At 55.8% G+C, this 16,415-nt stretch overlaps 1 protein-coding gene across 1 annotated transcript in view; it reads right to left on the bottom strand.

The window, feature by feature from the left end:
• DMAP1 (DNA methyltransferase 1 associated protein 1) overlaps nucleotides 1–16,415 on the bottom strand; it is a 93,474-nt gene that overhangs the window by 61,186 nt on the left and 15,873 nt on the right. The window contains exons 4-7 of the mRNA XM_077276152.1: nucleotides 14,181–14,339; nucleotides 11,987–12,154; nucleotides 2,249–2,434; nucleotides 555–626 (exon numbers count right to left, since the gene is read on the bottom strand). Coding sequence (XP_077132267.1) covers nucleotides 555–626; nucleotides 2,249–2,434; nucleotides 11,987–12,154; nucleotides 14,181–14,339 — 585 coding nt within the window. The remainder of the gene's footprint in view (nucleotides 1–554; nucleotides 627–2,248; nucleotides 2,435–11,986; nucleotides 12,155–14,180; nucleotides 14,340–16,415) is intronic.

The following is a 16,415-nucleotide window of genomic DNA, read 5'->3' as shown; positions in this document are numbered from 1 at the left end:
ACAAATTCTAACAGTCTATTCAGTAGGACTATCAGCTGTGTATCCACCAGACTTCTGCTCAACAACTGATGGTCACAACACCATTTATAAGGCAAGAAATCCCACTTATTACACCTGACAGGGCACACCTGGGAAATGAAAACCATTCCCGGTGACTACCTATTGTACCTCATCAAGAGAATGCCAAGAGTGTGCAAAGCAGTCATCAAAGCAAAAGGTGGCTACTGTGAAGAACCTAGAATATAAGACAGAATTTCAGTTGTTTCACACTTTTTTGTTAAGTATATAATTCCACATGTGTTAATTCATAGTTTTGATGCCTTCAGTGCGAATGTACAATTTTCATAGTCATGAAAATACAGAAAAATCTTTAAATGAGAAGGTGTGTCCAAACTTTTGCTCTGTACTGTAGGTCTACAGACAGTGAGTGGGGGTCTCTCATATTGCTCCTAGGTCCACAATGAGTGGGGGTCTCACCCTCCACTACTAGGCCTACAGTCAGCGAGGCTGACGTTATCTCCCCCGTACATTCTTGGTGCCATACTATACCTTACCCTTTGGCTGCGCAGCGTCACCCCAGCGGACTTGAAGTCTGGGAATCTGATGCCAGCGGTTTCGGGCACAGCCTAAAAATGAAGAGATGCAGAAGTGAGAATGATGCAAAAGATGATTATATTGAAAAACAAATAAAATCTTCATCATGACCCAAGGTGGGAGAATGCCGCTGCTCGTACTGAGCGGACAGGAGTATTTTCTAATCAGAGATAAGTTCTGGGGTTCGTTGGCGCCCTGCTCCGGCGGCCCAGCAGTGCAGGGTCTGCGCAGGCTGTGACCACCCAGCGGCAATAGTGATATCATGGTCACTGACAGCAGGATACAAGGATCTGTAGGACCTCTGTCCGTCGGTCATTAATGCAGACAGGAAGTGTCGTGTGCACAGGTACATGCGGCCTCCACGGTGCACAGGTACATGCGGCCTCCACGGTGCACAGGTACATGCGGCCTCCACGGTGCACAGGTACATGCGGCCTCCACGGTGCACAGGTACATGCGGCCTCCACGGTGCACAGGTACATGCGGCCTCCACGGTGCACGCTGGCGTGGCGGTGGGCAGTTGGTTTTTAGGCTGGTTTAGGGGCACACATGTGCGTTACATCTATGGGACCTAGCAGCAGTGGAATGATGTGTGAGACGGAATCAGCCGGGATCAGCGGATCCCTCCATGCCGGACTTGCAGGTGCCCCCGACCTCCGCGCCGCTCACATCAGGATGGGGAGCGTAACCCGAGGGGTTTGGTTTTATCATCTTCAGATATTACAAATGCATCTGAAAAAACTTTGGATTTGGTTTTTGAATTTGGTGAATGTTTATAAAATCATCTATGAATAATACTTCAAGGCTGAAAGCAGCACAAGTGGCTCCGCGTCCACCGTGCGTCCCCCGTTCTGACAGCTCGGAGCTTGAAGGACACGATTAACTCCTGAGCTGCTGCAGGAACAGGCCCCGGAGCAGCGGCACTTGGCTCAATAGCTGTGTGATTGCAGCCATTAAACACCCGGAGGATGAGGGGCTCCGGGGAGCGGCACCGTCCTTGCTATTGATTCAAGGTTTCCTGATTGCCCCCTGAGCGTAAACACAGCAGAGAGGGCACTTAGCATGCAGGCGGCACAAGGGCGGCCTGACACTGCTCAATGATTTTACGCCAGGACCCATCAGCGAGGAGTCGGCCCCTGCAGACACGCGCCAGGCCTTAATTCCAGTTATTTGCAAAAACAAATACGAGACAACACAGAGCATGCAATTAAAGCAGGGAAGGGCGACACACGGCCCCCAATGTGAGGAGCCGCACCCTGCGATTGTCAGCTCATGGGAGCAGGATACTAATGAGGATAGCCACCTCTGTGTATGACCATTATCTACTATGGGGGTCTTGTCATGGGGACCCTCATCCAGTGCATGGCCAATAATGGCGCATTTCCTGCAGGCACACTGAGGGCACCAGATGCCCGGACCAGTCACAGTGAGGGCCCTCTATAGAGGAGCTCTGCATGGTGACCCCACGTGCTCCTGTCTGCATGGTGACCCCACGTGCTCCTGTCTGCATGGTGACCCCACGTGCTCCTGTCTGCATGGTGACCCCACGTGCTCCTGTCTGGGGCGCAGTCGTGGATCTGATGATGCTAATACACCTTCATACCACCCTCGGTGGGCATCAGGAGACGCCACATACTGATGCGAGGGGTCTTACAGGCTTCTCAGTCTCCTTCTTCTGGGGCAGCTTCTTCTTGGTGGCTTTCCTCTCGGCACGCCGCAGCTCGGTGGTGGTGTCGGCGGCGGTGATGAGCTTCTGGAGGTCCTGGGCTTTCTTCTCTCGTTCCTTCTTCCTGCTCTCGATCTTCCGCAGCTCTTGGATAAGATATTCCTCCTCCGACACCTGCAGGAAGGAAACCAGACACAGATCAACAGTGAGCGGAGAGCGCCACCCGGAGGATGAAACCTGCATTACAGCCAAGACTGACAGCGGGGCCATGTACCGGTCCATGACCGGGCGGCCTCTGTGGACCCAGCACAGGTGAGCGCACACACTACACCCTGGGCCTACTGATGCCGCGTGCACAGACGCTGACCGGATGTACGGAGCATGCAGAACGGTCCCACATCTCATGGCAATCACTGGCAATGTTCCAGAGAGACTAATCACACCGTTAAGATCTTTGTTTTCTGGAAGTGAACAGGATCAGACCGACTGACACACTGTAACAAACAGCCAGCACGGGAGGCAGCTCTGTGGACGGTCTGGACTACAAACCCTCAGCTGTGCAGGGCACTTTACACGGGTGATAATCGCCCCACAGGTCACCACCACGGTCCACGCACCCAGTGATTACGGCATGCAATGATAATTTGCTCCTTAGTTGATGACGGCGCCTTTAACATAAGAAATCCTGTTGTGTCGTCAGAAGGTCCCGCGAGTGCGGAGCTCCGGATGGAAGGAGGAAAGGAGGGAGCGGACATTCGTAAGAAAACCTCCAGATTACAGAACCATTGATGTGGGCACCGAGCGACCTGTACGATCATCCGCCAGCGCTCGGGGCCCAGTCGTCCCGCTGGCGCTCCTGCCCATTCATCCACCGGCGCTCCTGCCCATTCATCCACCGGCGCTCCTGCCCATTCATCCGCCAGCGCTCGGGGCCCAGTCGTCCCGCTGGCGCTCCTGCCCATTCATCCACCGGCGCTCCTGACCATTCATCCACTGGCGCTCCTGACCCCATCATCCCGCCAGCGCTCCTGACCATTCATCCGCCAGGACTCCTGACCATTCATCCGCCAACGCTCGGGGCCCCGTCATCCCGCCAGCACTCCTGACCATTCATCCGCCAGCGCTCGGGGCTCCGTCATCCCGCCAGCACTCCTGACCATTCATCCGCCAGCGCTTCTGGGCCCCGTCATCCCGCCAGCGCTTCTGGGCCCCGTCATCCCGCCAGCGCTTCTGGGCCCCGTCATCCCGCCAGCGCCTCGGGGCCCCGTCATCCCGCCAGCGCCTCGGGGCCCCGTCATCCCGCCAGCGCTCGGGGCTCCGTCATCCCGCCAGCACTCCTGACCATTCATCCGCCAGCGCTTCTGGACCCCGTCATCCCGCCAGCGCTTCTGGGCCCCGTCATCCCGCCAGCGCCTCGGGGCCCACTCATCCCGCCAGCGCCTCGGGGCCCACTCATCCCGCCAGCGCCTCGGGGCCCACTCATCCCGCCAGCGCCTCGGGGCCCACTCATCCCGCCAGCGCCTCGGGGCCCACTCATCCCGCCAGCGCCTCGGGGCCCACTCATCCCGCCAGCGCCTCGGGGCCCACTCATCCCGCCAGCGCCTCGGGGCCCACTCATCCCGCCAGCGCCTCGGGGCCCACTCATCCCGCCAGCGCCTCGGGGCCCACTCATCCCGCCAGCGCCTCGGGGCCCACTCATCCCGCCAGCGCCTCGGGGCCCACTCATCCCGCCAGCGCCTCGGGGCCCACTCATCCCGCCAGCGCCTCGGGGCCCACTCATCCCGCCAGCGCCTCGGGGCCCACTCATCCCGCCAGCGCCTCGGGGCCCACTCATCCCGCCAGCGCCTCGGGGCCCACTCATCCCGCCAGCGCCTCGGGGCCCACTCATCCCGCCAGCGCCTCGGGGCCCACTCATCCCGCCAGCGCCTCGGGGCCCACTCATCCCGCCAGCGCCTCGGGGCCCACTCATCCCGCCAGCGCCTCGGGGCCCACTCATCCCGCCAGCGCCTCGGGGCCCACTCATCCCGCCAGCGCCTCGGGGCCCACTCATCCCGCCAGCGCTCGGGGCCCACTCATCCCGCCAGCGCTCGGGGCCCACTCATCCCGCCAGCGCTCGGGGCCCACTCATCCCGCCAGCGCTCGGGGCCCACTCATCCCGCCAGCGCCTCGGGGCCCACTCATCCCGCCAGCGCTCGGGGCCCACTCATCCCGCCAGCGCTCGGGGCCCACTCATCCCGCCAGCGCTCATCCACCCTGCAGTTGTGAGGCTTCCAGTCACTAGCAGCAAGCACAGATACATAGACTAGAAAGCTGCAGAACTGACAATTAATCTTCACAGAAAAACAATCGAGGACTAAGAACAAAGACCCCCAAAGTGAGGTGCGTCCCCCCAGAATCCCCCCAGTGCTGGCCGCTTGTCTCTGCAGCACATGGCACCAGGTCACAGCTAGAAATGCCGCAGGCTCCGGACAGCACTGGATGACGGACATGTCGCCATTCTCGGCAGGATTTTAATGCCTGGGAAGGAACAAAGGGTAAAATCGAGTTGAAGAAAACTTGCACGGAGCAGACGGACTTCAAATCCAGAAAGCGCGGACCCCGAGGGCAACTGCACTAAAAGGGAGAATACGAGCAACCTTCCTGCTCCGCTGCCTCCCCCCAGCTTTACAGGAGCTGCGCCAAAGTGATGAGCACGAAAAGGCGCCCTCACCCCGACCGGCAACGCCGTCCTCCCGCTATCGGCACACTCTGCTCACGGGGTCAGGAGGAGACCGCGGTTCAAGAAAAACGCTTCTTAGATCCCAAAGCTAAAAGCTAACAAGTCCGCCTGGCGGGGTCATCCTGTGCAGCCGCGGGAGGCAGAAGGGGCCGAGAGCAGCAAGTGACCCAACACCACCGCTGTGACCCCCGGACGTGGCCCCTAGTGGCGCCTGCACCTCCTCGCCAGCTGGGAAGGTGAAGCATGGGGTGAACGCAGCGTGCGAACCGGCCATTAACCCCCTGCTGGCCTGCGGTGGCAGCAGTGTAGGGGGCGGCCGGCACCTGCCTCCAACAGCAACTGGTTAACCCCACAGACGCTGCTGGCACGTAAAGGGTCAGACAGCAGGTAGCGGGGTCCCCTCCGTCACCTATTAGGAGCCCCCCACCCTGGAGATGCCATCTTGGGGTGCGGTTCAGATCATTTTACAATATGTCACAATACTAAAGAACTGCAGTAAATTGTGACGAGCGATGAGGGGGCTTCATGTCCTTTAGGGGGTAAAATATATCACAAATATCACATTAAGAACAGACGATTGTCACTCATCAGTCCTATCCTACGGGGGCACATCACCCCCCCATACCCCCTATATGACTCCTTACACCCCTCCACAGCCTGGTGTAACCCCACATACCCCCTATATGACTCCTCACACCCCTCCACAGCCTAGTGTAACCCCCCCATACCCCCTATATGACTCCTTACACCCCTCCACAGCCTGGTGTAACCCCACATACCCCCTATATGACTCCTCACACCCCTCCACAGCCTGGTGTAACCCCCCCATACCCCCTATATGACTCCTCACACCCCTCCACAGCCTGGTGTAACCCCCCATACCCCCTATATGACTCCTTACACCCCTCCACAGCCTGGTGTAACCCCCCATACCCCCTATATGACTCCTCACACCCCTCCACAGCCTGGTGTAACCCCCCATACCCCCTATATGACTCCTTACACCCCTCCACAGCCTGGTGTAACCCCCCCATACCCCCTATATGACTCCTTACACTTCTCCACAGCCTGGTGTAACCCCCCATACCCCCTATATGACTCCTCACACCCCTCCACAGCCTGGTGTAACCCCCCCATACCCCCTATATAACTCCTCACACCCCTCCACAGCCTGGTGTAACCCCCCCATACCCCCTATATGACTCCTCACACCCCTCCACAGCCTGGTGTAACCCCACATACCCCCTATATGACTCCTCACACCCCTCCACAGCCTGGTGTAACCCCCCCATACCCCCTATATGACTCCTTACACCCCTCCACAGCCTGGTGTAACCCCCCATACCCCCTATATGACTCCTCACACCCCTCCACAGCCTGGTGTAACCCCCCCATACCCCCTATATGACTCCTTACACCCCTCCACAGCCTGGTGTAACCCCCATACCCCCTATATGACTCCTCACACCCCTCCACAGCCTGGTGTAACCCCCCCATACCCCCTATATGACTCCTTACACCCCTCCACAGCCTGGTGTAACCCCCATACCCCCTATATGACTCCTTACACCCCTCCACAGCCTGGTGTAACCCCCATACCCCCTATATGACTCCTCACACCCCTCCACAGCCTGGTGTAACCCCCCATACCCCCTATATGACTCCTCACACCCCTCCACAGCCTGGTGTAACCCCCCATACCCCCTATATGACTCCTTACACCCCTCCACAGCCTGGTGTAACCCCCCCATACCCCCTATATGACTCCTTACACTTCTCCACAGCCTGGTGTAACCCCCCCATACCCCCTATATGACTCCTCACACCCCTCCACAGCCTGGTGTAACCCCCCATACCCCCTATATGACTCCTTACACCCCTCCACAGCCTGGTGTAACCCCCCCATACCCCCTATATGACTCCTCACACTTCTCCACAGCCTGGTGTAACCCCCCATACCCCCTATATGACTCCTTACACCCCTCCACAGCCTGGTGTAACCCCCCCATACCCCCTATATGACTCCTCACACCCCTCCACAGCCTGGTGTAACCCCCCCATACCCCCTATATGACTCCTCACACCCCTCCACAGCCTGGTGTAACCCCACATACCCCCTATATGACTCCTCACACCCCTCCACAGCCTGGTGTAACCCCCCCATACCCCCTATATGACTCCTTACACCCCTCCACAGCCTGGTGTAACCCCCCATACCCCCTATATGACTCCTCACACCCCTCCACAGCCTGGTGTAACCCCCCATACCCCCTATATGACTCCTCACACCCCTCCACAGCCTGGTGTAACCCCCCCATACCCCCTATATGACTCCTCACACCCCTCCACAGCCTGGTGTAACCCCCATACCCCCTATATGACTCCTCACACCCCTCCACAGCCTAGTATAACCCCACATACCCCCTATATGACTCCTCACACCCCTCCACAGCCTGGTGTAACCCCCACATACCCCCTATATGACTCCTTACACCCCTCCACAGCCTGGTGTAACCCCCCCATACCCCCTATATGACTCCTCACACCCCTCCACAGCCTGGTGTAACCCCCCCATACCCCCTATATGACTCCTCACACCCCTCCACAGCCTGGTGTAACCCCCCATACCCCCTATATGACTCCTCACACCCCTCCACAGCCTGGTGTAACCCCCATACCCCCTATATGACTCCTCACACCCCTCCACAGCCTAGTATAACCCCACATACCCCCTATATGACTCCTTACACCCCTCCACAGCCTGGTGTAACCCCCCATACCCCCTATATGACTCCTCACACCCCTCCACAGCCTGGTGTAACCCCCATACCCCCTATATGACTCCTCACACCCCTCCACAGCCTAGTATAACCCCACATACCCCCTATATGACTCCTTACACCCCTCCACAGCCTGGTGTAACCCCCCATACCCCCTATATGACTCCTCACACCCCTCCACAGCCTGGTGTAACCCCCCCATACCCCCTATATGACTCCTCACACCCCTCCACAGCCTGGTGTAACCCCCACATACCCCCTATATGACTCCTTACACCCCTCCACAGCCTGGTGTAACCCCCCATACCCCCTATATGACTCCTCACACCCCTCCACAGCCTGGTGTAACCCCCCCATACCCCCTATATGACTCCTTACACCCCTCCACAGCCTGGTGTAACCCCCATACCCCCTATATGACTCCTCACACCCCTCCACAGCCTAGTATAACCCCACATACCCCCTATATGACTCCTTACACCCCTCCACAGCCTGGTGTAACCCCCCCCATACCCCCTATATGACTCCTTACACCCCTCCACAGCCTGGTGTAACCCCCCCATACCCCCTATATGACTCCTCACACCCCTCCACAGCCTGGTGTAACCCCCCCCCATACCCCCTATATGACTCCTCACACCCCTCCACAGCCTGGTGTAACCCCCATACCCCCTATATGACTCCTCACACCCCTCCACAGCCTAGTATAACCCCACATACCCCCTATATGACTCCTTACACCCCTCCACAGCCTGGTGTAACCCCCCATACCCCCTATATGACTCCTCACACCCCTCCACAGCCTGGTGTAACCCCCCCATACCCCCTATATGACTCCTCACACCCCTCCACAGCCTGGTGTAACCCCCACATACCCCCTATATGACTCCTTACACCCCTCCACAGCCTGGTGTAACCCCCCATACCCCCTATATGACTCCTCACACCCCTCCACAGCCTGGTGTAACCCCCCCATACCCCCTATATGACTCCTTACACCCCTCCACAGCCTGGTGTAACCCCCATACCCCCTATATGACTCCTCACACCCCTCCACAGCCTAGTATAACCCCACATACCCCCTATATGACTCCTTACACCCCTCCACAGCCTGGTGTAACCCCCCCATACCCCCTATATGACTCCTTACACCCCTCCACAGCCTGGTGTAACCCCCCCATACCCCCTATATGACTCCTCACACCCCTCCACAGCCTGGTGTAACCCCCCCCATACCCCCTATATGACTCCTCACACCCCTCCACAGCCTGGTGTAACCCCCATACCCCCTATATGACTCCTCACACCCCTCCACAGCCTAGTACGGGCAGCACGGTGGCGCAGTGGATAGCACAGCAGCCTTGCAGCGCTGGAGTCCTGGGTTCAAGCCCCACTAAGGACAACATCTGCAAAGAGTTTGTATGTTCTCTCCGTGTTTGCGTGGGTTTCCTCCGGGTACTCCGGTTTCCTCCCACATTCCAAAGACATACTGATAGGGAATTTAGATTGTGAGCCCCAACGGGGACAGCGATGATAATGTGTGCAAATTGTAAAGCGCTGCGGAATATGTTAGCGCTATATAAAAATAAAGATTATTATTATTATTATTAGTATAACCCCACATACCCCTATATGACTCCTTACACCCCTCCACAGCCTGGTGTAACCCCCCCATACCCCCTATATGACTCCTCACACCCCTCCACAGCCTGGTGTAACCCCCCATACCCCCTATATGACTCCTCACACCCCTCCACAGCCTAGTATAACCCCACATACCCCCTATATGACTCCTCACACCCCTCCACAGCCTGGTGTAACCCCCCCATACCCCCTATATGACTCCTCACACCCCTCCACAGCCTGGTGTAACCCCCCCAAACCCCCTATATGATTCCTCACACCCCTCCACAGCCTGGTGTAACCCCCCCCATACCCCTATATGACTCCTCACACCCCTCCACAGCCTGGTGTAACCCCCCCATACCCCCTATATGACTCCTCACACCCCTCCACAGCCTGGTGTAACCCCCCCATACCCCCTATATGATTCCTCACACCCCTCCACAGCCTGGTGTAACCCCCCCCATACCCCTATATGACTCCTCACACCCCTCCACAGCCTGGTATAACCCCACATACCCCCTATATGACTCCTTACACCCCTCCACAGCCTGGTGTAACCCCCCCACAGCCTGGTGTAACCCCCCCATACCCCCTATATGACTCATCACACTCCTCCACAGCCTGGTGTAAGCCCCCCATACCCCCTATATGACTCCTCACACCCCTCCACAGCCTGGTATAACCCCACATACCCCCTATATGACTCCTTACATCCCTCCACAGCCTGGTGTAACCCCACATACCCCCTATGTGACTCCTCACACCCCTCCACAGCCTGGTGTAACCCCCCCATACCCCCTATATGACTCCTTACACCCCTCCACAGCCTGGTGTAACCCCCCCATACCCCCTATATGACTCCTCACACCCCTCCACAGCCTGGTGTAACCCCACATACCCCCTATGTGACTCCTCACACCCCTCCACAGCCTGGTGTAACCCCACATACCCCCTATGTGACTCCTCACACCCCTCCACAGCCTGGTGTAACCCCCCATACCCCCTATATGACTCCTTACACCCCTCCACAGCCTGGTGTAACCCGCCCATACCCCCTATATCACTCCTCACACCCCTCCACAGCCTGGTATAACCCCACATACCCCCTATATGACTCCTTACACCCCTCCACAGCCTGGTATAACCCCACATACCCCCTATATGACTCCTTACACCCCTCCACAGCCTGGTGTAACCCCCCCATACCCCCTATATGACTCCTCACACCCCTCCACAGCCTGGTGTAACCCCCCCCATACCCCCTATATGACTCCTCACACCCCTCCACAGCCTGGTATAACCCCCCCATACCCCCTATATGACTCCTTACACCCCTCCACAGCCTGGTATAACCCCCCCATACCCCCTATATGACTCCTCACACCCCTCCACAGCCTGGTGTAACCCCCCCATACCCCCTATATGACTCCTCACACCCCTCCACAGCCTGGTGTAACCCCCCCATACCCCCTATATGACTCCTTACACCCCTCCACAGCCTGGTATAACCCCACATACCCCCTATATGACTCCTTACACCCCTCCACAGCCTGATGTAACCCCCCCATACCCCCTATATGACTCCTCACTCCCCTCCACAGCCTGGTGTAACCCCCCCATACCCCCTATATGACTCCTCACACCCCTCCACAGCCTGGTATAACCCCACATACCCCCTATATGACTCCTTACACCCCTCCACAGCCTGGTGTAACCCCCCCATACCCCCTATATGACTCCTTACTCCCCTCCACAGCCTGGTATAAACCCACATACCCCCTATATGACTCCTCACACCCCTCCACAGCCTGGTGTAACCCCCCATACCCCCTATATGACTCCTCACACCCCTCCACAGCCTGGTGTAACCCCCCCATACCCCCTATATGACTCCTCACACCCCTCCACAGCCTGGTATAACCCCACATCCCCCCTATATGACTCCTTACATCCCTCCACAGCCTGGTGTAACCCCCCCATACCCCCTATATGACTCCTCACACCCCTCCACAGCCTGGTGTAACCTCACATACCCCCATATGACTCCTCACACCCCTCCACAGCCTGGTGTAACCCCCTATATGGCTCCTCACACCCCTCCACAGCCTGGTGTAACCCCACATACCCCCTATATGACTCCTCACACCCCTCCACAGCCTGGTGTAACCCCCCCATACCCCCTATATGACTCCTCACACCCCTCCACAGCCTGGTATAACCCCACATACCCCCTATATGACTCCTCACACCCCTCCACAGCCTGGTATAACCCCACATACCCCCTATATGGCTCCTCACACCCCTCCACAGCCTGGTGTAACCCCACATACCCCCTATATGACTCCTCACACCCCTCCACAGCCTGGTGTAACCTCACATACCCCCATATGACTCCTCACACCCCTCCACAGCCTGGTGTAACCCCCTATATGGCTCCTCACACCCCTCCACAGCCTGGTGTAACCCCACATACCCCCTATATGACTCCTCACACCCCTCCACAGCCTGGTGTAACCTCACATACCCCCATATGACTCCTCAGACCCCTCCACAGCCTGGTGTAACCCCCATACCCCCTATATGACACCTCAGACCTCTCACCTGCTCCGGGGTCCTGTTATAAAGCCTCTCCAGCTGCTCCTTCCTCCTTCTTTCATGGGCGGCATCGAACACTGGGATCTTCAGGTCGGTGCCCGGAGTGGCACGAATGTTTGCCAGCTTGGCGCAGATGGCGTAGTAACGATCCTTCAGATCCTCGGTTGACCTTTTCTGTGATCAGCGAGAGGGAATTGGCATTACAGGGGAACTCCAGCTCTACTTATAGGGGGGTGATGACTGTGGGTGATCCGTCATGGACATAACAGCAGTGGGGTTTACAAGCAATGGCAGCAGAGTAAAGAACCTCCCGGACCCTCGTCACACACACTCGCCACAGCTGCTGGGTTCAGGTCCCGCTGCTGCTCGCCATCCAGACCTCCATTTAGTCTTTTGCAGTATGTGGCTGTAATATTTTCTTTTGTTGGGTGACTGACATTTTTGCACCGTTTTTCCACAACGATGCCGATGTATGTTTTTATATATTTTCTACACAGAATTTTAGTTGTTGGGAGAATTTTGAGGTTCACAGTTTGCAAAAAGAAAAAGTAAATGAAGATGATGTTTCCCTAAAGCAGATGCATGCATGTTTGTGCCTGGTGAAGATATAGGATATTTGGGTCAGGACTTGCAGCACAGCAGCACTTGATGGGGAAGAAAGTGGGGGGGGGGGGGTATTTTTATTTTGTAGGCATTTTCAGAGTAATTATATTTGTATTATGATCAGGATCTTACACTCCAAACTGATGGCAGCTATATCCAGGAGCTTCATTGCTGGGTGAACCCTCAACTTTCTGGTGGAAACATATTTTGCTGTTACAGAGAAATCCATACCTGAAATTGTATGATAATGCTTGGCAGGTGCAGGGGGCGGATGCTGCACTCACAGGTACCCTGCTTAGTCCCCTCCACTGCTGCCTCCTGTCTCTACCTCACTGCACTCACAGGTACCCTGCTTAGTCCCCTCCACTGCTGCCTCCTGTCTCTAGGTCACTGAACTCGCAGCTCTCCTCCTCCCTGCTTAGTCCCCTCCACTGCTGTCTCCAGATCACTGCACTCACAGGTACCCTGCTTAGTCCCCTTCACTGCTGTCTCCTGTCTCTAGTTCACTGCACTCACAGGTACCCTGCTTAGTCCCCTCCACTGCTGCCTCCTGTCTCTAGGTCATGGCACTCGCAGGGACTAGGCAGGGAGGAGGAGAGCTGTGAGTGCAGTGACCTAGAGAGAGGCGGCAGCAGTGGAGGGGACTAGGCAGGGAGGAGGAGAGCTGTGAGTGCAGTGACCTAGAGACAGGAGACAGCAGTGGAGGGGACTAGGCAGGGAGGAGGAGGAGAGCTGTGAGTGCAGTGACCTAGAGAGAGGCGGCAGCAGTGGAGGGGACTAGGCAGGGAGGAGGAGGAGAGCTGTGAGTGCAGTGACCTAGAGAGAGGCGGCAGCAGTGGAGGGGACTAGGCAGGGAGGAGGAGGAGAGCTGTGGGTGCAGTGACCTAGAGAGAGGAGACAGCAGTGGAGGGGACTAGGCAGGGAGGAGGAGAGCAATAAAGTGCCTTTATATACCTGCTATCAGTTAGGGGTATAAAATCCTGATGGCAGGTTCTCTTTAAAGATGAAAGGATTTGTACTTGGTTTATTGCTCATTACCTAGGTTACTAGCCACTTCTGAATGCTACCAGTAGTGGCTGGTGTCATAGAGAAGGAAGACCACTGACAAGCTCGCTGGTGGCCATATCGCTTGAGCACATGTTCCTGGCCAGAGACTCCGATGCTGAAGGCGGAAAGCTGCGTCTGCTCGTATCATGGGAGAACACACGGGTCAGGGTGAAGGAACATCAAGGCCATTGTTCAATCAATCAGGAGCGCTCGCAGGAAGCTGGCAGACAGGGGAGAGCTGCGCTCCAGACACACAGAGAGGGACAACCCCTTTAAGGAGGACAATTAGCCCAGCTATGCAGACTTTAGTGAGTGTCAGGTCTGCTTTGGGCCCAGTGACACCCAAGAACGGTGTTTTACTACTGGCCATTAGCTGCTACTCTGCACGAGGACACAGAAGTCGAGGCGCGATGGCTCGGCCTTTACACGTGCTGGAAATGGACTACGGTAAGATACAACGCCCGGATCGTCCATTGTGGAGTTACACTGGGAGGCCATAGGGGGTTCATTGATGACGGGACCCCCGCTGCCCACCATCTGCAGCTCTTACCTTAAATTGCTGGTGGTCGTAGCGATCGTGAATGACAATGAAGCGTAGGTCAAAACGCCGGCAAAGGTCAAACAAGTGGTCGGTCTCCGTCTTAGTCCAGCCGTCGTCATGCAGATACATCTGATATTCCTGCTCGGAGTATGTGGGGATCTGCACCGCCTATAGGAGAGGATCACAGTATTAGGTCTCTGTTCACATTGCAGGAGCCCAGACTCGACTGCTGCAGGAGTAAGGCAAGAACGCAGCAGAACAGGTCCCACCACCTACACACAAACCATGAGCAGACTAGTAAGGGCCCCTGCGCGCTGCACATACATATTCAGAGGCGGCAGCTGGGACGGAGTCAGACGCTGATCTGGAAAATCTGCACAAACAAGATGCTTCGTCCCAAGAGAAGGCGGTTAGTGGGGTCTAACATTGCTGGCACAGAACAGCGGCCCCTCATCCGTGTAACAGCAGGAGGACCGTGTACTCCATATGATCCAATAACCAGCGGGCGTGTAATGTCTGCCCTCCCTGCACCACCGCGCCTGCACCCACCATGGGAGAGATGCCAGGGATTAATAACAATTGTATTTCTAAAGCACCAACATATTCCACAGCGCTGTACAGTAAGTGGGGAGAAGTACAGACAATATCAGACATTACAGGGTAACACACAATTCACCAGTTACAGGAGGAGCGAGGGGCCCGACCACAAGAGCTTACAATCTATGAGGAAACAAAGGGGGACACAAGAGGTAGAAAGCGCTTGTCACGGATCCCTCTCTTTGTCACATACCCGTGACTTCAGGTTGCACCCTCTCTCAGTCCAGCCTTCAACCTCTGTCCTATGCTGTAATGGGAGCATAAATCACACACCGACCCAGGCCACACACCCGCTCATACACGCTGCCACCACTCACCGAATACACGGGCGATGAGTCCCGGAAATGACTAATACTGTCTACCACTCATACGGATCACACACCTTAGGCTATGGATTCTTTTAGAACATTCAAGGTTCAACTCGTGAAAGTTTTATGCTTTAATACAAAAAGGTTCAGTGCTTACAGTAAGAAAAAGGTATAAAAATATGATAATAAAAAGACATACAGGTATGCAAAACAGTACAAAATAAACAGGAGAAAACTTACAGAAACGTTTAACTTTGTAGTCTGCTTTCTGCTCTCTGAGAGGGGTGAATATGGAGTAGGTGGAACACATCAGCTTCCCAGGCTGCCCCCACATGTGAACACGATTCTATGTATACAGGCCTAATTTATAGATTTACTCTGGAGGTCAGATTTCTAGACCAGCCCCTCAGGTTAATATCATAATTGCTTGTTTTTTTATTGGACCACGGCAGCTCCCTCAATGAATATATTATTTGCTCTGAGATTCCCTGTGTAAGGGTACTGTCTCACAGTGGCACTTTGGTCGCTACGACGGCACGATCCGTGACGTTCCAGCGATATCCATACGATATCGCTGTGTCTGACACGCTACTGCGATCAGGGACCCCGCTGAGAATCGTACGTCGTAGCAGATCGTTTGAAACTTTCTTTCGTCGTCAAGTGTCCCGCTGTGGCGGCATGATCGCAAACAAAGGTTGTATACGATGTGCGCACAGTAACCAACGGCTTCTACATCGCAAATACGTCAAGAAATTATCGCTCCAGCGTCGTGCATTGCGAAGTGTGACTGCTGTCTACGACGCTGGAGCGATATTGGAGCGACGCTGGAGCGTCACGGATCGTGCCGTCGTAGCGACCAAAGTGCCACTGTGAGACGGTACCCTTAAAGTTCTCACAGATACATGGTGTCAAGTTGTAATTGACATCTCTCATCAAAGAGCTAGGGGTGTCAAATGTTTCCCTTTTTCTTGGTTCCCAGCACGACCCCCTGGCGAGAGTGGAGACAGTAGTCTGCCTTCTCAAGATAAGTATGCTGTGACCTTTGTGAGGCCAGCAGTTTCAGGACAGATGTTCAACTACTGCTAGTTACACATATAACCCTAGACATGTGTCTCTACACACATATAGATACATACATATTTCACCACAACACTCATAAAGAAGATGGGCATTGAGACAAGGCTGCACGACTCGGTCACCAGCCAGTAAGAGTATATGTACATGTATGACCCGGTCACCGGCCAACATGTGTATATGTACATGTTATCGTAATTATCGCTCTGTGAACTTGTTGGCATGTAATAGTGCCTAAATAGAAGATCCATGATCCCCAATACCC

Source organism: Ranitomeya variabilis, chromosome 8, assembly GCF_051348905.1.
Source record: "Ranitomeya variabilis isolate aRanVar5 chromosome 8, aRanVar5.hap1, whole genome shotgun sequence".
In the NCBI taxonomy this organism is placed as follows: domain Eukaryota; kingdom Metazoa; phylum Chordata; class Amphibia; order Anura; family Dendrobatidae; genus Ranitomeya; species Ranitomeya variabilis.
The sequence above is the reverse complement of the archived record's forward strand: the minus strand, read 5'-3'. Positions and strand labels throughout refer to the sequence as shown.